Raw genomic sequence first — 23756 nt, forward strand, 5'->3', positions numbered from 1 at the left:
TACGGTCACAACACACCACGTTTTGTTGGCCGTACGTACAGGCCAGAAAAAATGGAAAAATCCATATTTTTGCACGTGTACCCCTCAGCAATGAAGAATGTAAAGTAATAAAATCTAAAAATATTTTTGATAAATTCTAACTAAAAATTTTTTCCAACGATTTTTAGCAATTTTTACAGAGAATTACCTTTTCTTAAAGTTCTGGGCGTAATTATACTTGAAAATATTCGAAACACATAACTTTACTATTTTAGGTTAGGTTAGAAAAATGACTGTTAATTAGGTGTCTTGTAGAAATCAAAAATATATTTTTAACAAGGATGACAACATCCATAAAAGCGAAGCACTGAAACGTTAGGACAAACGGACATTAACACTTGTATAGTGTCTAAACTGAATTATCAGAATATAAAAGTATAAAAGTCGAAGCAAAATTGTAAGTAAATTTGTTGAAAAACTTCTTGATACAGGATAATGTTTATTGAGTGTATGGACATACTTACATTTTTAGGATTTGATTACAGAGTTGCTTCGCTTAAAATATTGTTCTTTGATGTCCCAGGAATCAATATACCAAAAATCAGATCAAACGGATAATTAGATCACATAAAAATTTGCTGTTAAAAAATTAGAAAAATCAACATGTTTAAAATGGACGTACGGACATTCTGGTAATGATTATAGAGTTGCTGCGCTTTCTAAATCGTACTTAACTACTACAGGAATAATCATGCAAAGTTTGAAATCGATAGGACAATTCTAACATGTCTAAATTAACGAATAAAAGCTATCTATCTCGGACGGACGGACGGACCGACCCTAATTATAGAAAAGCTTCGCTTTAAAAATAAAAATAAAAATGTTCATATGTAAGGGTCGTAAGTGGTCCTCTCGCGGTATATAAAATTTTACCAACCAAAAAAGCCCTCACTATGCTTTTTGACGCAAAAAGTTTGTAATATTAAGGCAAAAAGTGTGCGTATTTACTATTAGTTCCAGGGTGAGAGGGGACATTAGACTGTAAATCATACCAGTCCCCAAAGCTTTATCGATAAAAGTGTGCGTATTTACTATTAATTCAGGGTGAAAGAGGACTTTTAAATCATACCAGTTCCCAAAGTTTTATAAATAAAAAGTGTGCGTATTTACTATTAGTTCAGGGTGAGAGAGGACATTAGACTGTAAATCATACCAGTCCCCAAAGTTTTATAAATATGTTTTCTTTATTGGCTTCAAATTTTTATTAAATCTTGATACAAACTTGTTCAATCGTATCATAGTTATGATGAAAATAAATTTATCATCCATTGTCTTATCCCTTAAGATCCGTGATTAGATCGCGGTCCATGGAAGGGATAAGCATTTAAGGGAAGCTTCACATAGGTTGAGGTTTGGTTTTATGCTAGGTTTTTTATTCTTAAATTTGAGTTGACTTCATTAGAATGCTTTTTTACTTTCCTCACAATTTTGAGAAATGACTCCATAGTCTATTTATTTTTCTGCCCAATTCAACTTCTAAGCTGCACTTCTTAATATTATAACATTTTAAATTCGAATTTAATAAACTTTTCCTGGGTTACTTAAAATACTTACAAAATGTGAAGCTTCCCTGAAATGGAGAACTCAATCAGTTTAGAGGTAGCGATGTCTTAACAGATTAACAAAAAAACCTTTACTATTTAAATATAGGATGTAGTAAAGATTAATATACTACTTTTTAATTCTTTGTGTAGACAGTAAAAACCAATTTAGTCTTTTAACCTTTTTCAGTTTTGACATTCTTGTGGGTAATAAAGAGTGTTTGTACGTTCTAGCCAAAAAATAAGGAAAAATATCATTAAACACATTTATGTTATTCCTATCCAAATAGACAAAAAGACAAACAATTTTTATAGTTTATGTTGACTTATAAAACAGTTTTCCTTATATAAAAATAACAGGATCTCTTTCTGTCTCTACCAAAGGATCTCGCTAACCGATGAACCGATAAAGTTCTTCTTTACAGTGTAGCTTTCCATAGATCATGGAAAGGTTAATTACTATTTCTTTAAAGGCGGTGGTTTACTTATTTTTTTGTAAGTTAAATAAATAATGGGTTGGTATAATTCAACCGCCACCACCCAGCCTTTAGTGCCCCAAGAACCTCTAGAGGGTTGATCCGCAAGTTCAGAAAAAAGTAAATGTGATAAAATGCGGAAATGACTGCACACCATGAGTAAGACATCAACGTGGTAGCGAAATAGGACAGTAACAATTATTTAGAAAAAAACACAATAAATAAATCTTAAGAATAAAATAGGATTTAAACTTTACTGCTGTTATGTTAAACTCGTGATTACATTAAAAGCTAAGAAAAAGACTTAATATTTTAAAAATATGCTCAGCTAGAACTTCCAGACAAAGGTCATGCATATAAATGATACACACAGTGGCCTTATAGAGCAAAGGTAGATATTCATCCTCATACTTTTCGATTAAAAATTACTATTCTCAAGCTGAAGGTATAAAGGAGAATATAAAATAAACTGGTAAATTGTCTAACAGAAAAGTTTTTCTTTAGTTGATATAATAGAAGTTTAAATTTATTATCGTTTTTAGTATAACTTTTTCCTAGGTACTAAAATTATTTTTTAAATGCTTGTCTATATCCAAGCAAAGTCTAGGGTTTACGGTATGCAAAATTTTTGCCAAAAAGTCGTTGGTAACACAAAAGAATGTGTGTGCTTTTTTGGGCCAAGGTCGTTTTACGTTTTAATCAGCTCATGTCAAATAGTTTTTTGAAGAAAAAATTTCAGTTTCATTATGTAGGTATATAGTTAGTTCTTTGGAATTTTTAAAAAGTTTAATACGCGTCAATAATTAAAGAGGGATCTTAAGAGATAAGACAATTATGATAAACAAAATTACCCTTTTTAAAAAAATGGGACACTGTTCGTTTAATCAACCAATTAAGATTTAAATAAAAGTACCCAAGGTTTTTACAGTCACGGCCCCCTACCCTAGCTATTTTACCACTAGTTATAATGGTTACAGCATACTTGCTTACCTTATAATAAAATTGTAAATGATATTTCATTTGTTACTTTTCTCTTAATACACAAATATTATGATGTAATACAAATGTACGGACATACTCGTATAGAGTAGCTAGGCTAGATATTAAAAATCCAGCATCCAATTGAATTATTTCTCAGGGAGAGTGCTGAAAATCCTAGTTTCATTAATCTACAACCCCACCTCCCCCCCCTAAAAAAAATGTTTACTAGTTACAAGATTATAGTGGAAGATTAATTTGCCAGCTATTGTTCCGTCCCTGATTATTTCTTTCTTATATATTACAACTTACATATATATGATAAACCCCTAGCAAATGTAACTGAATTATATGGTGCTGATTTTAAGAGGACACTACTTAACTTTCACTTGTATGTCAAAGTTATAAATTAAAACTACTAAAAACTTCACGTAGAAAAAAGCTAGTAGCTTTGCTTTTTCCCCCAAGAGAAAAATGTTTGCAGTGACAATTTTACTTAAAAGAAATGACGTTACCTCAAAAGTAAAAAAAAAACATTTTTGAAGTTAGTTTTTCTCAAAACCCAGGAAAGGAGGGGACATAGGGCTGTTTATTACAATAGTCCCCATAGTTTTATAATATCGTTTTCTTATTAGTTGACACTACAACTATGGGGACTTCGTTCATTAAGTTGAGTGTCCAACTGTTTCAACCACTAATTGTATTCTACAGAAGGGGTAATTTTTTATCAATTTATCGGCCATTGTCTTATCCCTCTGGATCCCTTCCTAATCCCAAATTTTAAAATAAAATACACGAGTGTACCATCCCCTTACTGCGCGTGTGGTAGCTAAATGTCAAATGGTTGAATTTACCGTGAAAAATCTACAAACCTAAGTTTTGATTTATAGGCATATCACGCCCGAAACTTTATCCCCTCCCCCCTCCCCCATTTTATAGGAGCAAAGATACTCTATAATTGATCAAAAGTTGGTTCAATTGCAAGTAAATAATCAATTGCATTATAAATGTTCTACCCCTTTTCAATTAAAAAAATACTTTCATTTAAAACAAAGGCAACATTTTCAATCATCCGTGAAGTAATAAGATGTCTTTGTGTTTGTCTGTACTGAAAGGTCTTGCTCACCGCTAGCTCTTCAATTCAGTAAAGCATCGTATAGGTCCTGGTATGGTTTTTTTTATATTTTATGTTAGAGAAGGGTACATCCAGCCTCCATTAAATTATCATTAAAAAATTTCCGACAAATCTTAACAGTATTTAAGCTGGACTCCTTAGAAAATTCGTTTTTCTTGTAAAAAAAAAACATTAGTATAAAAGCATAAGACATTCATATTAATAACCTTTACACAATATATTATTTGAAAAAAATATATATGTTTTAGTATACTTTTCAAAAGGTTAATGATAATTTTCTGAAACTAACACAAATTTTTACAAACACTAGCCTAAATCCATTCTGGGACTAATGTGAAGCTTCAATAAAATGGAAATCTCTATCGGTTAAGTTGGCAGTAAGATCTTATAGGCTTCTATATTTTTTATATTGAAACATGTACTTTTTTTAAGTTAAATTTTTTGTTTGGGAGAGGGGGGGTGAGGGTTATGCAAATTAGCTTAAAACCACCCAGGACTAGTAGGTAAACATCATGAGAAGGTCCACATAATCGGTTTCGTGGTTTCTTAGATATTAAGCTTCGGACAGACAGACATTGTACCACTTTGTATCATAAATGAAAAGAAAGTCTAAGTATGGCACTGGCTAATTCTAAACGAACAATACAGACGTATATCGTAGATTTGTAGAGTACACTACGCTGAAAAAAACCAAATAATTTACCCGATTTAATTGCATTGTATACATAAATGAATCACTTTTCACCTATTCAAAGAGGCATATTCTGGAATAAAATAACATGTGGATAATATAAAAATCCTTAAAAAGCAGTGAGACTTTTTTGGGTGGGGAGGGAACATAGGACTGAAAATTTAACTTGTGCCAAAAGTTTTAAAAACATTATCATTCTTTGGATCTCTTTAGATACTTTCATGAAATCTTGAATGATTTTTTCGAATTAAACAACAAATAATTTAAATCTAAAAAAGAGTAATTTTGCTTCATACTGTGGATTTATAACAATATATCACCCAATGTCTTATCCCTTAAGATCCCCAACTTTTCCAAAAATATAAAATAACTGTCTCTTATTTTCCCATATAAGAATTTGGGGAAGATTTATTTATCATCAACTGACCAATCCTTGTGTTAAGTAGACTCACATATTGAATTAGAGACTATTAGCTCCTGACTAGTAATAATTCTTCTGTAATGGACGCAGCTTAATTCAAGATAAAGAATAATAAATATTCTTTTCATAACATCAGGGATCTAAAGGGATAAGACAATGGCCGAAAAAATTTATGTACATCCCCAATGAAGATGCAAAAATTACCCCTTTTGTAGATTTCTATTAGTGGATGAAAAGTTTGGACTCTTAACTTAATGAACCAACCAATCAAAATTTTAAAAAGTTCCCATGACATACTACATATATGCTCATGGATGTGCCAATGGCTGATACAAAAAAGTTATACCTAAACAAATTCATGCCTTAGGAATCTGGAAAATATTTATAGGGGGGGGGGGGGGAGGGGGTCAAAAGTTGTAAATATAAAATCAGACAAATTTTCTTTTCATCTGTGCATAATCTAATTCCAATTTAATAATTACAAAATAGTAAGAAATTTCTTAAGAAAGGCCAATAAGATCTCTAGAACAGCAAATTTCACTATATACCTACAAAGAAATTTTTTTTACAAAAGTTATTTATGTACATAGGCGTCCAAGGGTGCGGGTAAAGGGGTTGTTTAGTTTACCCCCTCCCCTCCTAAAACTTTAAATCTCCTCATTTTACCTCCCACAAAATTAAAAGCTTGGACGTCCCTGTATACGTGTAATAGGAATTAGGATATGAAAATTGTTCTTATCTTCTTTTAAACTGCCATTTTATGAGAAAATAACACATGTTTTAAAGGCGAAGCTATTCTGCAATTAGGGTTGTTAGACGTTCGTCCGTCCATCAGTAACGGCTATCTCTTTACATTAATTTAGACATTTTATTAATGTCTTACCGATATCAAACTTTTCATGATGATTCATGTAACAGTTTGGTACGAATTAGGAAGCGTAGCAACTCTATAATCGTTCCCAGAAAGTCTGTGCGTCCATTTAAAACACGCTGGTTTAAAACTTTTTGAAGTCTGTCTGTACTAAATGGTCATTGTAACGTTAGAGTTAACTCTAGTGGCTAAATACACTAATATGCCTTTTTTTGCATTTGAAATGACTTAGATAAGGATTATTTGTACTACTCATTCTAATTCATATTCGTAATAGCAGGCATCATAAAAGTAAGACAATGGCCGATGAATTGAAGGCCATCCCAAATGATGATACACAAAAATAACCCTACTGAATATTGCAATAAGTTTGGTCATAAGGATGGCAATCCGTCGATTTTTTGGACCGGATTCGGATTCTTACAAGAATCCGTGAAAAATAAAACAGATTCCCTTCCCGCAGATTCCGGATTCTTATTTTTGACGGATTCTAGCAATATTTTAAAAGGTTTTTTTAAAAAAATTAAGGGATTCAATTTTACCGGGTACTGGGCAGAATCAAAAGCTGCGTTTTTTCATATATTCACAGTAGCTTTTCTTCTATTTCTAGACCCTACAGCGGCCAAAATGACTGTTAAAAATTAAAATATATATTCGGACCAAAAAAACTCAAGACGATAATTTTAGCCTAACAATTAAGAATCCGAATCCGCTATTAAAAAACAGATTCCGGATTCTGATTCCAAAATTGGCCAAAAATTGGGCGGATTTCGGATTTGGATCCGGATTGCTAACCTTAATTCTAACATTAGAGCTTTAACATACAGCAACTGAAATAATTATTTTTCTTTTATAGCTTCAAAAAAAGTAGAAAGTATATTTTAGAATGGCAAATAATTCGGCCGTTCCATACAGCCTAAACCTACGGGATTGCGTTAACACCCTTTAAGAACCACCCACTTCAAGATTGCAAAAACACCCTGTTACTACCATCCACTTACAGTATTGTGTGAACAACCCCCGTTTGAAACACCTACTTACGGTAATGCGTGAACAACCCCCGTTAGAAACACCTACTTACAGTAATGCGTTAACATCCCGAGTTAGAAACAATCAATCCTTCACAGAATTCGTTTAACACCCTGTTGAAACCATTTACTATGTTGCGTGAACACCCCATTCGAACAACAAATTTACGGGACCATCCCTATTGCATTACGGGATTGCGTGAACACCCATTTTGAACAACCGACTTACGGGATTGCGTGAACACCCCCCCCCCCCCCGTTAGAAACAACCCTTCACATAATTCGTTACTATATTGCGTGAACACCCCATTCAAACAACAAATTTACTGGAAGGCGTGAACACCCTGCGTTAGAAACAACCAATCCTTTACAAAATTCGGTGAACAACCTCTTAGAACCACCAACTCACAGGATTAGTTGAACACCCTGTTAGAACCACAGATTTACGGGATTGCGTGAACAACCCCCGTTAGAGCCACCCACTTGTACCATGTAAATGCTAAAGAAGGATGAAGTATTATTATGTATTTCAAAAGGTTCAAATCAGTGACACGGGGATACAACCATGTATGATTGATTCCCTCCGTCATATTAATAGCTGGGGAAGAAGGGTTGTCAAAATAACCAAAAAATCAACATGTCTTAAATGGACATACGGACATAATTATAAAGTCGACACGCTTTCTATATTGTTACTTACTATTACAGGAATCATCTTGTTAAATTTAGAATCGAGAAATAATTCTGACATGGATAGAAAACTTTGTTATTAAACCTCCACGAATCTGGAATGTAATTAATCTATGGATGTTTGGAATGTGAAAGTGTGTTGAACTTGAAAATATAGGAAGTAGATTAAATTGGGGAAGGAAAATATTTTTTTTCAGGGAGATGTCAATGACTTATTATTCAATCTTTCCCCAATATTAGTGTAAATATTTAATTTATGTAGTAAACAAAGAAATGGTTTATTTTATCATCATTTATCTTTCCTGAAATATTAGGTAATTCCCCTGAAAAGACTTTTAAGTAGAAATAAAATTTTCTACAACAATAAAATAACAGAAGCTATGTGAAGCTACCCTAAAAAAATAAAAAATAAGTAATTGCAGAGATCTTAACGGACACACAAAAATCCTTACTTCTTAATGAATTGAATTTACCCTCAATGGCTAAAAAACTAATATTTTCTAAATTATTAAAATTTCTGTCTTTAAAATGTTGTATAAACATAAAAATACACATACCTGAAAAAAGAAACAAAATTATTTAAAACCAACGAAAAAACATTGTGTAACACATAAAAATAACTTTTTTTAACTTTTTCTCTAATTATAAGAGGTCATAACTTTTGAAAATTATCTGTTAAAGCAGCGAATATCCTTGGATCTTCTAGGATAAGACAATGGACGATAAATTGATTTTTAATAATCAAAATACCTCCTATTATTAAATTATTGCTGAAAAAGTTTGAAATAACCTATTTAGCTTTAATAAAAGTTTTTCGGCCAAATAATGAGAGATAGTGTTAGTAAAACATTGGGCACCAGTATAATTCACTGTCGAAATGTCCTTTCCCTTCCAGCGAATATATAACTCATTTACTAAATTACAATTTTTGCATAAAACTCTAGCAAACAATTAAAACAGCATACGCAGATTACAAAATGACCATTTGGGGCAGTAAAAATGCCTTTACCAGAACGCTTACAATTTCGTGAAATATGTGCATTTTTTTAACTGGCGAAGCTACTCTATGTCATTCCTCATTCATCCGTTAGGTATGTCCGATATAAAATCTTACAAACGGCTGCTATTAGAGATAGAAAGCTTAAATTTTGTTTAATATTTGCATGGCCACTGAATATCTAATCCTTAGTTTACTTTCTCCGCCTGTCCGTTCATAATGCTAAGGAGAAACTTTGTTTACATGAGGTAAAATAAGATAAGCTCTTTAAGATAGAACAGTTGATTTAATGTAAAGATTCCCCTGACCAATACATGAATATTTTATGACTTACTTGTCCGTCTGTCCCTTTAGGATTTAGGTTTTACCCAGTAAATTTATCTTTAACTAACGTCTCTACATTTCTAGTTCTCTATATTTGATCTTTTAATCTAAGCTTCGCTAGTTATGGTTGTTTTCATTCCCGTTTGAGGGCAATTAAAACTATTATACAATCCTTTACTTTCAAGGAAAAGGGAGTTTTATGCTTGTTTTTTGGACTTTTAGATAGAATAAAAACCTATAGCAATAGCAACGCAGATACTCTATAACTCGCGACTGTCAGACCAATACAAAAACGAATGTAGTAGTTCTGCTTTAGCTTGCTACACTCATATTTTAGTAAATAACGTCTAAACTATACAACTAATACACGGTATTTCCTTTATACAAAAAGTTTTATTGGTCAGATTTCATTTGCCGAACACCGTAATAGTGTCTGACTGATTATGACGTAACAAAAAAAATCAGCCAATGAGAGGCCACTATAAATTTTACCATTGGTCAATAACGGCCTCTCATTGGCTAATTTTTTTTGTTACGTCATAATCAGTCAGACACTATTACTGTGTTCTCATTTGCCAAAATCAAAAATTAACCCCAATAGTATTTCACTACCTCGTCCTTCTTAGCACCATAAAACTCTGTATTCGAAGGTAAAAGCTTAAGAGAAGATTTGTTTTTGCCCCTGACAGGTTTTAAGCTAGTGGACATAAAAAATAAGTCCGAACATCCCTGCTACAAGCAACTAAAAACCCATTTGACTTACTTTAAAACTATGAACAATACTTTGTATTTAAAACCTAAGAAAAATACAGTTATTTTTTTCTGAATATAGAGCAAATTACTTTCAACTAAGGGATAGGACATAAGGAAAAAAATTAGTTTTCTTGATTATGAACAATCACAGCATGCTTTTTAAAAGTAAAAATAAGAAAACAAGGATGACAACATCCATGAAAGCTAAACAAATCAGACAAAGAAAAAACAAATAGTAAAACAGTAGTTATGCTTTTAATAATAATTACAAGTTTCAAATTAAGAGATAATTCTTTCATTAAAAAAATCAATATAGACACATCATACTAAGTTTGAAATCGATAGAACGATTTTAACATGCTGAATACATCCCGTCTGATTTTACGAACAAACACTCTTTTTTAGATCCCATAACCCTGTCAGTGAATTTGACTATACAAAGGTTCTGGAAAGATTAAAGAATATGATAATTTGATAGCAACCCTTTAAATTGTGCAATATCATGGATTAGAACACAGATTTTATTAAAAGGATCGAAATCCACGAAGTTTTTATCCAAGTGTATATTAATATGTGTTTTTTTACTGTAATATCTCAAGAACTGTTAGGCCCCAAATAAATTTCGAAAAAAAAAAAAAATAAAACTGTGTTCTAGAAAAATAAATAGACAATAAACGATATATTAATGTACATTCCCGATGATTACAAACAAAATTACCCCATCTGTTGATTAAAATCATTAATGGAATAGCTTAAAGAGACTAATAGTTTATACCAACCAATCAAATCCTAATAAAAGTTAAATTTACAGTAAATTAAGAAACAGTACAAAAAAGGAAAAAGATGGTACATAGATGCAATGTTTTAACCCAATATGACTATTGACTAATAGACTATAAAAGTTTTAAAGATTTTTAATCAATATAATAGATTTGAAATCTGCATAAAATTTTAAGGATTTTTTATAAAATTAGTTTTTATATAATTCTTTATTTAAAGGCGCAAATACAAATTAAGTTAAATAATTTTGAGATCTGTGATTGGTGGATTGAAAACTATCTGCGCTCTGATTGGAGAAGCTTAAGTGACGTACATCATTCAACTAATTAGAGCGTAGGTAGTTTCCAATCCAGCTATCCTATTGGTCAAAATTTATTAACTTAAATCGTATTTGCGCCTTTAAATAAAGAATTATATCAAAAACGAATTTTATAAAAAATCCTTAAAATTTTATGCAGATTTCAAAGCTATTATATTGATTAAAAATCTTTAAAACTTTTATAGTCTAATGACTAATCTAGAAGTATCTTGCGCTCAAAATCTCCAAGTTGTTTATAATAAACACGCCAAGTAACATGACTTCAAGTATCTTAACATCATCAAATCCATAGAATAATAAAATTGTTAGAATTACATATATACCCGCGACCTTGGCTCTACACGTAGCGCATCCGCTCGTCGTCGGAAAGGTGATAGGTTCGAATCTCGGTCCGACACCGCGTCATAACTAAAGACGTTAAAAATGGTTCCTACTGCTGCTATGTCAGGTGCGCGACATAAATAGTTAGAGTAGGGGGAATGCCTTGGCCCAAAACAGGCGCAACTCACTACCATGCACAGTTAGGACTTCTCAGACAAAGGTCGTGCAATCAAAGGGTTGGTTGTCTGATGGGCAAATGGACGCTTTACACCGCAATCATAGGGCTTAGGGCTGACAACCCTATCCCATATCCATAAAAAGTCACATTGTTACAGAAACAATTGTCAGCGGCCTATGCTCCCCCCTGTGGAGTGAAAAGGGCTTGTTACTGTTTTTTTTTACATATATTTAAGACTTCTTGATCATTCGATTTATTTCAAATTCGAACTACTCAAAACAAATTTAGGTGCTATCACACATAGTGCATATTGAGCCTTGATATCCCCTTATTGAAAAATAAATAGGAAATCAGGGGTGGAGATAGTTTTATCCTTTGCATAGCCACTGCTGGAAAGGGCTTACACTGCATTGCTACTCAGTACTCATTAAAACATGACCTAACTTTCAGTAATAAACAAAAACCTGCCCCCTTAATTTTCAATTTATCCTATTATATAAAGTAATAAGCTTTTTTTTCTCTGTCACGAAGGATCTCACTAACCGCTGAACCGATTTAGTTCTCCTTTTCAAAGAATCTTCAAATATGACCCAGGATGGTTTTAGGCCATTTTTTGCCATTTCCTAGCACATGAAATACAGAGCCCCTAGATGCTAGGGGCGCAGCCGCTAGTTTATGAATAAAGTATAAATAAATGGAGTACCTAACTGTTTTCTACAACCAAATAATCTATGATTTTGCTACAGACAGTGAGATGATTTGTCTGCCATATGCGAGCAAAATTAAGCTATTGCAAAGAAAAGATTTTGAGCAGTTTGTTAAAGGATAAAACAAGGACAACTACGTCCAATAATAATGCAATAGTTTTCCCCTCAAAGAACCTAAATAAATTGAAAATTAGAGGAGAGGAATAGTATTTCGTTGGTTTCTTTATTACTTTAGATAATACTAGCGGCTACGCCCCTAGAAGCCTCTAGGGGCACTTTAGTTAGGAGGGGGAAAAGTCGACCTCATCCCATATTAAATTTGAGTTTCAAAAGAATAAAAAAAATATTTTTTTGGGGGAGATGGGTTAAGACTTCCCAGGACCTACAGGTAGCTTCACTGTAAAGGAGAAAAATATCGGTTCATCAGTTAAAGAGATCCTTCGGGACAGACAAAAAACGCTTACTACTTTATATAATAGGATTAGGTTACATTGGGAACTATGTAGCCCAGCAGCCATAAGCCCCACATAGTTCTGGACTCCGGTAGGGATTTGGTATAGGAAAAAATACCTCCCTCGATCTTTTTTTTCATTTATTTAAAAACAAAATAAAGGCACTTTGAGGGAAATATTTTTCTCGTATTCATTCGAATCCGGTGGATAGGAACCGGTTCTCATCCATACGAAAAAACTATGTCTAGCATCGTATTATATCCAGCTTTCTACGAATAAAAAAATGTACAATCATAATATTAAAACCAGTTTTTTTAGCCCGTGCCTTCGGCACCTTGGGGCTAAAAAAACTGTTTTTAATCTTATAATTGTAAATTCTATATCCGCGGAAAGCCGTTTATAATACGATGAAAGAAATAACTATTACACTTTTTTTACGGAGAAAAACTTGGCTTAATTACTTTAAGCAAAAATCTAATGTAAATCTAATTTGAGATAATGAAAATAAATTAAAACTTAACCTGCCACAAACACTAGTTGCTAAAAAACTCATAACAAAAACCCAACAAAAATTCTAACTTCATTATAATGGAGTTTTTACAAAATAGTAGAAAACTTGTATTTTTTTGGTAAAATCGTAGCAACTCTACAATTATGGATAGTAAGTCCGTATGTCCACGTCTCGCAAGTTTTAGAATATTGATTCCTAGGAGGAGCAAGTTGTAATGTTATAGGCAACGCCATTACTCAAGTCTTAATGTAAATACGGATTTCAAGCATCCTGTATTTGAGTTGATTACAATATTAAAATAAGGGGGGGGGGGGGTTAATGCAACCATCTCGTAATCAGTGAGCAAATGACACTTAGAATTCGAATTTCGATCTGAACTTTTGCATGATTAATCCTTGGTAGGTCTATTATCCCTAAATCGAACAAAAAGTTGGAAAAGTAACGGCTAGCGGCTCAGCCGTTCAGCCGTTTTTTTTTTGCCTATTTTCAGGGTAAATCCATCATCAATTACGTAGGAATCAACTTTTTAAAACATATTTTTGGTTTAATTCATGTTAAATGATAGCAATAACCAATTTTAAAACTTCTAGTACCAACAGCTACCGTCTAGAACCGTTTGATAGCGTTTTGGAGTAGAAAAAAGTATTATGTTGAGAGAGGTTTCGTGACTAATTTGCAATATAGATATCAAACAAATGGCAAAACAGATGAGCCGCCAGCCGTTAGCCGTTACTTTTCCAACTTTTTGTTCGATTTAGGGAAAATAGATCTACCAAGGATTACTCATGCAAAATTATAGATGGAAATTCGAATTCTAAGTGCCATTTGCTCACTGATTACGAGATGGTTGCATTAAACCCCCCCCCCCCCCCCTTTATTAATGTTCGTGTGTCTAATATTTGTAAGTTGAGCCTTGCTCTAATGGATGTTGTTATCCTTGGTCTACAAATAATATTCGACCCCTGAAATGGGCTTAAACGGCCGAATAAAAACCCTTTATTGAGTTTGTTCTTAATTATAGAGCAAATTGGTTAAAATAAGACAGTCAATTATAAACAGTTTTCACAAAATAGACCTAAATATTTTGGGAAGCAAAACTTTTCTGTGATTAGAATGTACGTTTCTTGTATATCTTTGAACATTTTTGAACAGTCTGAGTTCCCAACAGTGTTGCGGATCCGCATTGGTTGTATGCGGATCTGGATCCGGCTCCGGATCCTTGACAATAAAAATAAAATCACCAAATTTTTCAAAAAATATTTATTAAGTAAGAATACGAAAAGGGAAGGGGAGATTATATACAATGTGAGAGAGAAGAGGTAGATTTTTTCCATAAATTTATACCCCAGGATCCGAATCCGGATCCTTGGACTCCAAAAAATGCGGATCCTTGCAGATCCGGATCCGCAACACTGGTTTCCAATTACCTTTAGCTTTCTAACTGTTGATGAGGTTCCTATCTTAATTAAATGCTTTTAAAAAAATATTTTTATCTTCACTGTAAAGGAAAAACGTATCAGTTCAACTGTAAGAATTATCCTTTTGTACAAAAATAGAGAGACTCACATGCTACTTTTAAATAAGAACTAGCGGCTTCGCCCCTAGCCTCTAGGGGCTTTGCCCCAAGAGGTTTTACCAAACTAATTTTTCGTGTTTTAGATTTTTTAAAAAACCTATGAGAAGCTACCCTGTAAAGGATAACCCGATCGGTCCAGCGGTTAGCGAGATCCTTCGCTACAAACAAACAGACAGACAGACAGGCAGACAAACAAAAATCGTTCTACTATGTATTATAGATAAAAAAGAGTAAATATCTATCCTGCTTAAGAATTGCTTTACTAGTTCAAGCAAAGAAAATACAAATCCACATGTACAAATGGATATAGTATACGTGGATATATTGATAGCTGAAAATATGTCGTCGTTTCTAACATGAACCTCATTTATTGGTCAGTTCGTTCATTCAATAGGAGGGGAGGGGATGGGGAAAATGGAGTGGTTGGGGGGTATCGTTATTAGAGTAGATGAAAATCTGGTGCAACATCCAAGTCATAGAAAATTGATTAATGTACAAGGGGCGGATCGTAGGTTTTTTTTGACATTTACAGTACCGAGTCATTTTACATAGGGAAGACACACTTAGACTAAACTAAATTAGGTTTAAAGTGTTTAAATAATCGATATATAATTACTTGGATGTTGCACCAGATGTTCATGATCTCTGTTCAAGTGAAACTCGCAGTGAGCTAAAATAACGATACCTCACATCCACCCATTTACTCCATTCCCTCCCCTTATACTGTATGAACGAACTGACTAACAAATGAGGTCCATATTAGCATGATGATTAACGACATGCCGTTTTCATCTTGATACATTTGTATATTTGAAGTAATATGAAAAATGGCATATCCGCTTGTTGTTGGGTTTTTAAAATAATAAATAGAACAAAAATCACTTAATTACTAAAACGTTTGACCATGCAATTTATTAGATTATTTTTAGCATAAATGTGATATATCCTGTCCTCTAGAGGTTATTCATTCAAGTTAGATTATATGAAGGAAGGGAGGTGACATTGGAATGTAAATTTCACTGGTACCCAAAGTTTTATAACCACATCAACTGATTCATTAGCTCAATAACTATGGGTACTTTTAATGAATTTTAATTGGTAGGTTCTAGGCTTTTATTGTCCAAACTTTTCAACCAATAATTATAATCTACAAAAGGATTATTTTATTTATCATCATTTGGGGATATTCAAGGGTTAAGCATCCAAAATTGTTTTCAAGCAATGTGTGGGTTGAGCAACATTTGAAGATATGATGTTCTCAGAAAGTTAATGCATATAATGTGCTTTTATGTTTATTTGTATGTGATTTAGGTAGAGTAGATACACAATAAGCTTTACAACGGTTGTAAGCATGTTTTAGGCTATTTTGTTAATGCAATGCCATGGTAACATAATTAAACGAAAATCTTACGCTGAGTATTATCATTAAAGGTCAAATTAATTTTATTTCTTTCATAACCCTCCCCCCTCCCCTTTTATTTTATCTGTCTTTGGCTAAGATCAAAATTTTAAATAATAATTAATAATAAATTCAAATATGTAAGGAATACTTATCCAAAAATTAATCAATTTTGAATAATTTTATCCTTGTTATTGTATTTATGTGTGTTTGTATGTGTGTGTGTGTGGGGGGGGGGTGATTGTTGTAAGTCATTCATAAGAGGTTAAAGATGAGAGAAAGATTACTTTTAGAATGCCTATTCTTAAAAGATATATTCAGGGTTGAAAGGAAAACTAAATAAACATGCAAAAAGTAATGGATGTATAATATACTTAGATATATTGGCAGGGAAAAATTTAGGTTGCTAAAAGGGACCTCATTCATTGATCAGTTCGTTAGTGCAGTAGGAGGGGATGGGATGGGGTAAATGGGGTGGATTAGGGTATCGTTATTTTAGTGAAATGTGTTGATGACAAAAAACAACAAGCTTTTATTGTCCTGCAGTAAACTTGGAGGCATTTTAGTTTTCCTTCAGTTGTCAAACTAAAATAGTAATCATCATTTTTGATAGCGCATCTACTTTGCAGCTAAGGAAAGACCATTCTTTAAACTTAACTACTAGGTACTTAATTTAATTCTTTGAATATTACATTCTAAAATGGATCGACTAAAATATGATAGAATTACTTGATTAAAATACAACTAGCCAATCATCCTGCGCTGCTTATGGACATATTTGTCCTTTTATTCATCCTATTTATATATCTTTATCCCTGCAAATATAACCCCTCGTAATACAATACGACATAAAAAGCAGTTAATGATGTCTTTAAATTAACTTATTAACTTTACCATTTAATTGTCTTTATTGGCTGTATAATAAATAAATTTTAGATTGTATTATAGCTTTTCATGATTTTTATCTCATCTTAATTAATATAACTTTTAGTATATTTTACATTCTTTAAAATATTGGTTCTTTAAAAAATTTAATTATCAGAAAGAATCATCACAGGCTAATTTCAGATGCCTAACTTTTATCACAGCGGAGAAAAAAAGTTAAAACTTCTCTCCATTTAATTACCACCTATGGTGGCGTTTGCACCCCTAGCATCTAAAGGTTCTCTATTCAAAGGGTAAAAAGGGGGCAGAAAAATAGCCTAAAACCATCCTGGAACACATGTAAAGCTTCTCAAAAACAGAGAATTAAATCAGTTCAGTAGCTCAATTGAAAAAAATCCTTAGGTACCTACACTTTTTATAAAAGAATTTAACAAGTAATATAAATCTCAAGCTAACAGTTTTTAGTGCACATAATGACTATTTCTTCAACAAATACATAGTTTTGAAATGATTTCTGTATTATTAGTTTTTTTTGGCATGCCAACGACTTGATTTAATTTAAATTCATCCCATATTCTGTGCATGTTTAGTCAGGTATGTGAGGATAGGTATATGGAAGATAAATTAATCTTCCCCAATTGTTTTCAACCTACTATTAGACGGGGGCTTTAATCACAACATTAAAGTATCTGGTGCCTACTGCAGCTATGTCCTAGGAGAAACATTTATGCTTTGGCCCCTAAAAAGGTCTTAATCATGTACAGTTAAAACTTCTGGGCAAATTGGTTGTCTGTTTGATTTTACTTAACCTAATAACTCTGTGTGATAAGATATCCTGAAAACCAGAGGCGTGCAAAAGGGGGTGTCTCCACCCACTGACAATAAATATACACTCTTTCTTGTAAGGTGTCAATATTTTCAGTTGTTCTTCACTCACCCACTTGACAAAATCCTGTGCACGCCATAGACACTTTATAATATTCAATTTTGGCAATATTAGGTAATCTTCCTTTACCCTTCCCCTGAAGCCAGAGTGCCTGATTGAAAACTTAAAAAAACAGGGATAAATATATAATCAAGGGTGAAAACATACAAAATTAGCGAAGCTCATAAATATGAAACAAAGGGAGAGGTCATTTTCTAGTAAATCCCGTAAAGGTGTGTGTTATAAGGCCTAAAAATAGTAGTAGAACGATAAGGTGCTCTATATATTTGTATTTCCTATTGAATAGAACAATAGGGAAGAAATTTTTTTTTTTTTTTTTTTGATAACCGTACCTGGAATATCTGAAATTTCTATCAAACGCTTTGTTTGGCTCAAACTGACACAAATAAAAAAAAATATAATTATAATAAATCAACCTGTAAAGAATGACTTCTTCCTTTGTTTAATGGTATAGATTGTTCTTAACCTTTACCTTGTACCTATAGAAAACATTATTATTATAATTATATTTTTTTTTAATTTTTGTCAGTTTGAGCCAAAAAAAGCGTTTGATAGAAATTTCGTATTTTTTTAGATAATCCAGGTACGGTTATCAAAAAAAAAAAAAAAATTTCCCTATTGTTCTATTCAATAGGGAATACATATATCTAGAGCACCTTATCGTTCTACTACTATTTTTAGGCCTTATAACACACACCTTTACGGGATTTACTAGAAAATGACCTCTCCCTTATTATTTAATTAGAGTATTTTACACACAGACCTTTTACGTTTAATAGATGTAAGGGATGTTAAGATGTTACTGACGAACTTATTTATGGACAGACAGACAAAATGAGTTATATGTAGAATACTAACGACAAACCACCCTCGATTAGCTCAATTGTTGTACGTACTTTGTGCTAATGAGTTTTACTTTTTCTAACCTTTGACTTGAAGATCTAACTTTATAAGGTTTGAAAACAATAGGGCGATTCGAACAATAAAAGCTATCCATTGCTCTATATGTAAAAATCTTTGCTATGAAAGAGCAGAAATATATAACACTGTAGTTGTTAATTTTTGCCTATATATGGTTCTATTACTTTAGATTGTTTTCTGATATTCAAACCGTTGCAAAAATTATACTATTGGGATGACTGTAGAGTTTCTTAGAGGAGGCTACGCTAAAGTATTTTGTTTGCATTGTCTGATTTTTCTATTACTTTGGTTTATTTTCTGATATCAAACACAAGAAAAAATTTGCCCCACTAGTCGCTTAGTGGGGCAAAATTGTTTTCGTGAAAAATCTACAAAAATTAAATAAAATCTTATAAAAAATATTAGAAGGGTTTTCTATGATTTTGTTTATTTTTTGTAGATTTTTAATGTGATTTTGGTGGATTATTTACGAAAACAATTTTGCCCCACTATGCAATTTGTGGGGTAAATTTTTTTTAAGAATCCACCTCAGATCTATAGTATAGATGTATTTACAGACAACTACCTCCCTTCCTTTTTGAACGACCTTCTTCGTCTGCTTCTAACTTATTTTCTGCTACTTGGCTGTGTTAAAATCAGCGACACAATTGGTTGATTTTCATTTACCCACTATTAAGGTTGCACAAGGTGGTTGCGATGGGGAGATTTAACCCTTTCTCCCTCTAGTATTTTGTCTCTAATGGTTGGTTTATTAAATTGAGTGTCCAAAGGTTTCAATCAATAATTGTAATCTACAGAAAGAGTAATTTTTATAACATCATTGGGGATGTGCATCAATTTATCGGCCATTGTCTTATCCCTTTAGATAATTCTCTAATATCAAATCAAATATCAATACATATCTAAAACACTATTAGGTAAGTATTGTTACATGGATATTTTGGCGTGGTAATCAAAATTCAACTATCTATGTAAATCAACTAAATTCTATCAAAAAAAATCTGTTTTGAATTTGAACCTTTTGTTCTGTTTTATCTATTTTTAGGAAAAATTGGTTCTTATCAGATAAAAATGCAAACAAAATATGAATAAAATGGATATAATAGATTTATAGTTTTAATTTAATTTTAACTTTTTGATAATTGTACTTTTAACTCATCATTTTTCTTCTCCACATACTTCAATTGTGTTTGTCTGTTCAAACAAAAAAACCGCTTCTAGATCGATAACGTTATATTATTCATAGTTATTAGAAGGCCCAAGAAAAATCTATTTTTGCACATGGAAGTGTGAAACAACTCCCCCTAAAGTAATCTTACCTGACCCCCTCAAAAAAAAAAAAAAAAAAAAAAAAAAAAGCAGGATGTCTGTGTATCTACAAAAAAATATGTTTAACTAGATCTTCCAAATACTCCCTTGCAAAGCTGGTGGTATCAGGAATCCAAAAGGATAAGACAATGGCCGATAAATTGATGTACATCCGCAATGATTATACATAAAATTAACCCTTCTGTAGATTACAATTTTAGGTTGCAACGTTCGAATGTTAAGGAAACAACCAATCAAAATTTAATCAAAGTCCCCAATGTTTATTTTATAAATGTTTGTTAAAAAAACTTTGGGAACTAGTATAATATCAGCCCAATGTCTCCTCCCTCCCGGCCCTGTAGTGGTATGCATTGTGAATATTTTGATTTAGTCATTTTATCATAGAAAAGACTGAGGTTTGCATTTTTTACAACTTTTGGAGATATACATTTAAGGAAGTGCAGCTACTCTATATTTATTCAAATAATTTTTTGTTGCAATTTAAATATCTTTAGATAGGTAATCCTGTTAAGTAGTAAGATTGTTGTCTGTAGTTTATGATTTCGATAAGTACTGGACCAATGAGTTCTTTAATTCAGGGAAGCTTCTCATAGGCTATTATATTTTTAATGACTATTTTTCTGCACATCTTTAGAAACAGAGCCCCTAGATGCTAGGGGAGAAATCGCTAGTACGAATTGTTAGATGTGTATTTTATCATAGACGTATAAATGTTTTACAATGAAAAAACGTTATCCAAGGAATAAAGTTAATAGACGATTTAAAACAATATCACCCATCAAGAATAGCCTAAAACCTTCTCGAAATTATGTTTCTCTGAAATCATAGAAAGCAGCTATGCACAACTATGTATTTTTCTAGAGTACGCGCTTATAAGAATTTTTATCCTAGTTTTTGCAAAGATCTTATTCAAAATTTTGGGGGATACATTGAATATTATATGTCATATATACCAGGGATCTTAAGGGATAAGACAATGGACGATACATTGCGAGTTCATTCCAAATTAAGATTAACAAGTTTATTAATTCTGTAAATTAAAATTATTGGTTGGAAATTTTGCATAAGCCAATCAGGATTTAATAAAAGTTGTTCAGCCAACCAATGAGAGGTTTGGGTATCAGCGCAATTTACAGCCCATTGTCCCCTCCCTCCTTCCATATGTGTAAAACAAAGTCTTATTTGTGTTGTTGTTGTATTGGCTGTTCATAGTCCATATTCGTGTCCAGGTTGTCATCAGTAGGTGGGGGAGGGGAGGCTTATGGAGGGGGCTCTGGAGGGGGGCGTTGAAGAGGAGGGAGGCTGGTGAAACTGGGGTGTGATGATAGGAAGGCAGCTACGAGGGTGGGATTTTGCCAGAGGTCAATGGGATTTAGGTTGGTGGGGTTATTAGGGCAGGAAAAGAGGTGTTGGACTGTTTCAGGGGTAGGATTGTTGGGGCAGGATGGGCAGTTGGGTGAAAGAGAAGCGTTGATGGAATGCAGGTAACTTTGGAGCTTAGGACAATAATTGGATCTTAATTGGGAGAGGATGGTTCTGTAGTGCCTAGGAAGTTGGATCTCAGAGGGGTTGATGTTGGGAGGGGCATGATTAAGGACAGGATTAGGGGGGTAGGAGTTGATGGCTTGGGTAACTGCAGAGGTGTGGAGTCGGGAGATGGTGGATTTGTAATTTGCAGGGAGGAGAGTGTTGTCAGGGGTGAGAAAAGGTTGGAGATTCGGGAGGAACATGGATTGGAGGGTGGATTTCTTGGATCTAGGACCAGGAGGGGTTGTGACATTGGGGAAGGATGGGTGGGAAGGACGGAGGGAGGAGGCCAGGTACTGGGAGCATAAAAGGGAGAGGTGGTTCCGTACTGGTAGGATTTTAGTTTCTTGGTGGAGGTGGCTAATGGGGGATTTTTTGGTGGAACCAGTACAGATGCGGAGGGCTTGGTTTTGGAGGACTTGGAGTTTGTCAATGTTGTTTTTGGAGGTGTTAGGAAACCAGACAGGACAGGCATAGGTGGTGATGGGGCGGAGGAGGGTGTTGTAAGTGGTGAGGAGGGTCTCCTTCTGGTGGCCCCATTTGGTGCCAGCCAGACATTTAAGGATTCTGAGGCGGGAGGAAATTTTTGAGGAAATGGTGGAGACATGGGAACTGAAATTGAAAAAGGTGTCAAAGGTAACTCCAAGGATCTTAGGGGTTTTCTCAAGGGGGAGGATGGAGCCGTTAATTTGGACTTGAGGATGGAGGTTGGATTGGTGCTTACGGTCAGGAGTGAAAAGGGTGACAGTGGATTTGTTGGGGGCGATGGAGAGGCCATTGGTGGAGGCCCAGTCAGCGATTGAGGAGAGGTGGGAGTTGATGGATTCAACTGACTGGGGGATGTCAGGAGAGGAGTGGAAGGAGTTGAGGTCGTCGGCATAGGAGGAGGTGGTGGCAGGGGGGATGTGGGGGGCATCTGCTATGTAGAAGTTGAAAAGGACGGGGGAAATAACAGAGCCTTGGGGGACACCAGTGTGGACAATTCTGGGGGAGGAGTTGGTATTTTGGTAGGAGCAGAAGGCCATTCTGCCACGCAGGTAGCAGGACAGCCATCTGATGATGTTTGGATGGAGGTTTGAAGAGGAGATTTTTTGGAGAAGGAGATGGATTGGGATGCAGTCGAAGGCTTTGGAAAGGTCAATGGAGGCTACGGTTGTGCGGCTGGGGGGGAGGTTTTGGTTGAAACCGTTAGCAATGGAGGTGGAAAGATTAAGGAGTGAGGATGTGGTGGAGTGGAGGGGTTTGAAGCCATGTTGAGAGGGGTGGGTGGAGAGGGATTGTTTAAGGTATGGGAGAAGGAGGCGTTCAAGGACTTTAGCTGCAGGACAGAGGAGGGAGATTGGGCGGTAGGAGGTGGAAAGGTCAGGGGGTTTACCAGGTTTGAGGAGGGCAATAATTTTGGAGAGCTTCCAAATGGCAGGGATATTAGCAGCGGAAATGGAGAGGTTGAAGAGTTTGGTAAGGTAGGAGATGCCATTTGGGCCAAGGTGTTTGAGGTGGAGGATGTTGAGGTGATCAGGGCCAAGTGCAGATGAATTTGAGGAATTTTTAATAGCTTCAAGGACAAGGGCAGGTGTGAAAGGTTGGAAATCTCTGTTGAGGCGGTGGCGGTGTCTAATTTTGCGGATAATTTTTCTGGAGAAAGGGTTGGAGGTGTGGCGGGAGACAGAGGTGAATTGTTTGGTGAAGGATTCAGCAATGTGGGCGTGGGAGGTGTGAACTTTGTTGTTGAAGGAAATGGGTTGGTTGGAAGGAGGGGAATTGTTTTTGCCAGAAAGGGATTTGAGGAGGGACCAGAATTTGGAAGGGTTGGTTCTATGGTCGGATTTGGAAAGGGTTTCTTGCCATTTTTTGTTGGAGTGTTGGTTTACTATTGAGGAAATTTGTTCATTGAGGATTTGGATTTGAGGATCATGGGGGTTAATTTCTCTTAAGGAGTCTCTTTGCTGGATAAGGGGCTT

The 23756-nt window shown here is 34.1% G+C and overlaps 1 protein-coding gene across 3 annotated transcripts in view; it reads right to left on the minus strand.

The window, feature by feature from the left end:
• LOC145333938 (protein diaphanous-like) overlaps positions 1-23756 on the minus strand; it is a 202676-nt gene that overhangs the window by 69638 nt on the left and 109282 nt on the right. Inside the window, exon 1 of one of the 3 annotated variants that reach the window (XM_080179197.1) lies at positions 4873-4983. The exons of the other annotated variants lie outside the window; for them this stretch is intronic. Coding sequence (XP_080035323.1) covers positions 4873-4896 — 24 coding nt within the window. The 5' untranslated portion in view covers positions 4897-4983. Of the gene's footprint in view, positions 1-4872; positions 4984-23756 lie in introns of those variants that run through there. 3 annotated transcript variants of the gene reach the window in all.

The sequence above is a fragment of the Acartia tonsa genome, chromosome 12, assembly GCF_053477335.1.
Source record: "Acartia tonsa isolate MP-2025a chromosome 12, ASM5347733v1, whole genome shotgun sequence".
NCBI classification, from domain to species: Eukaryota; Metazoa; Arthropoda; class Copepoda; order Calanoida; family Acartiidae; genus Acartia; species Acartia tonsa.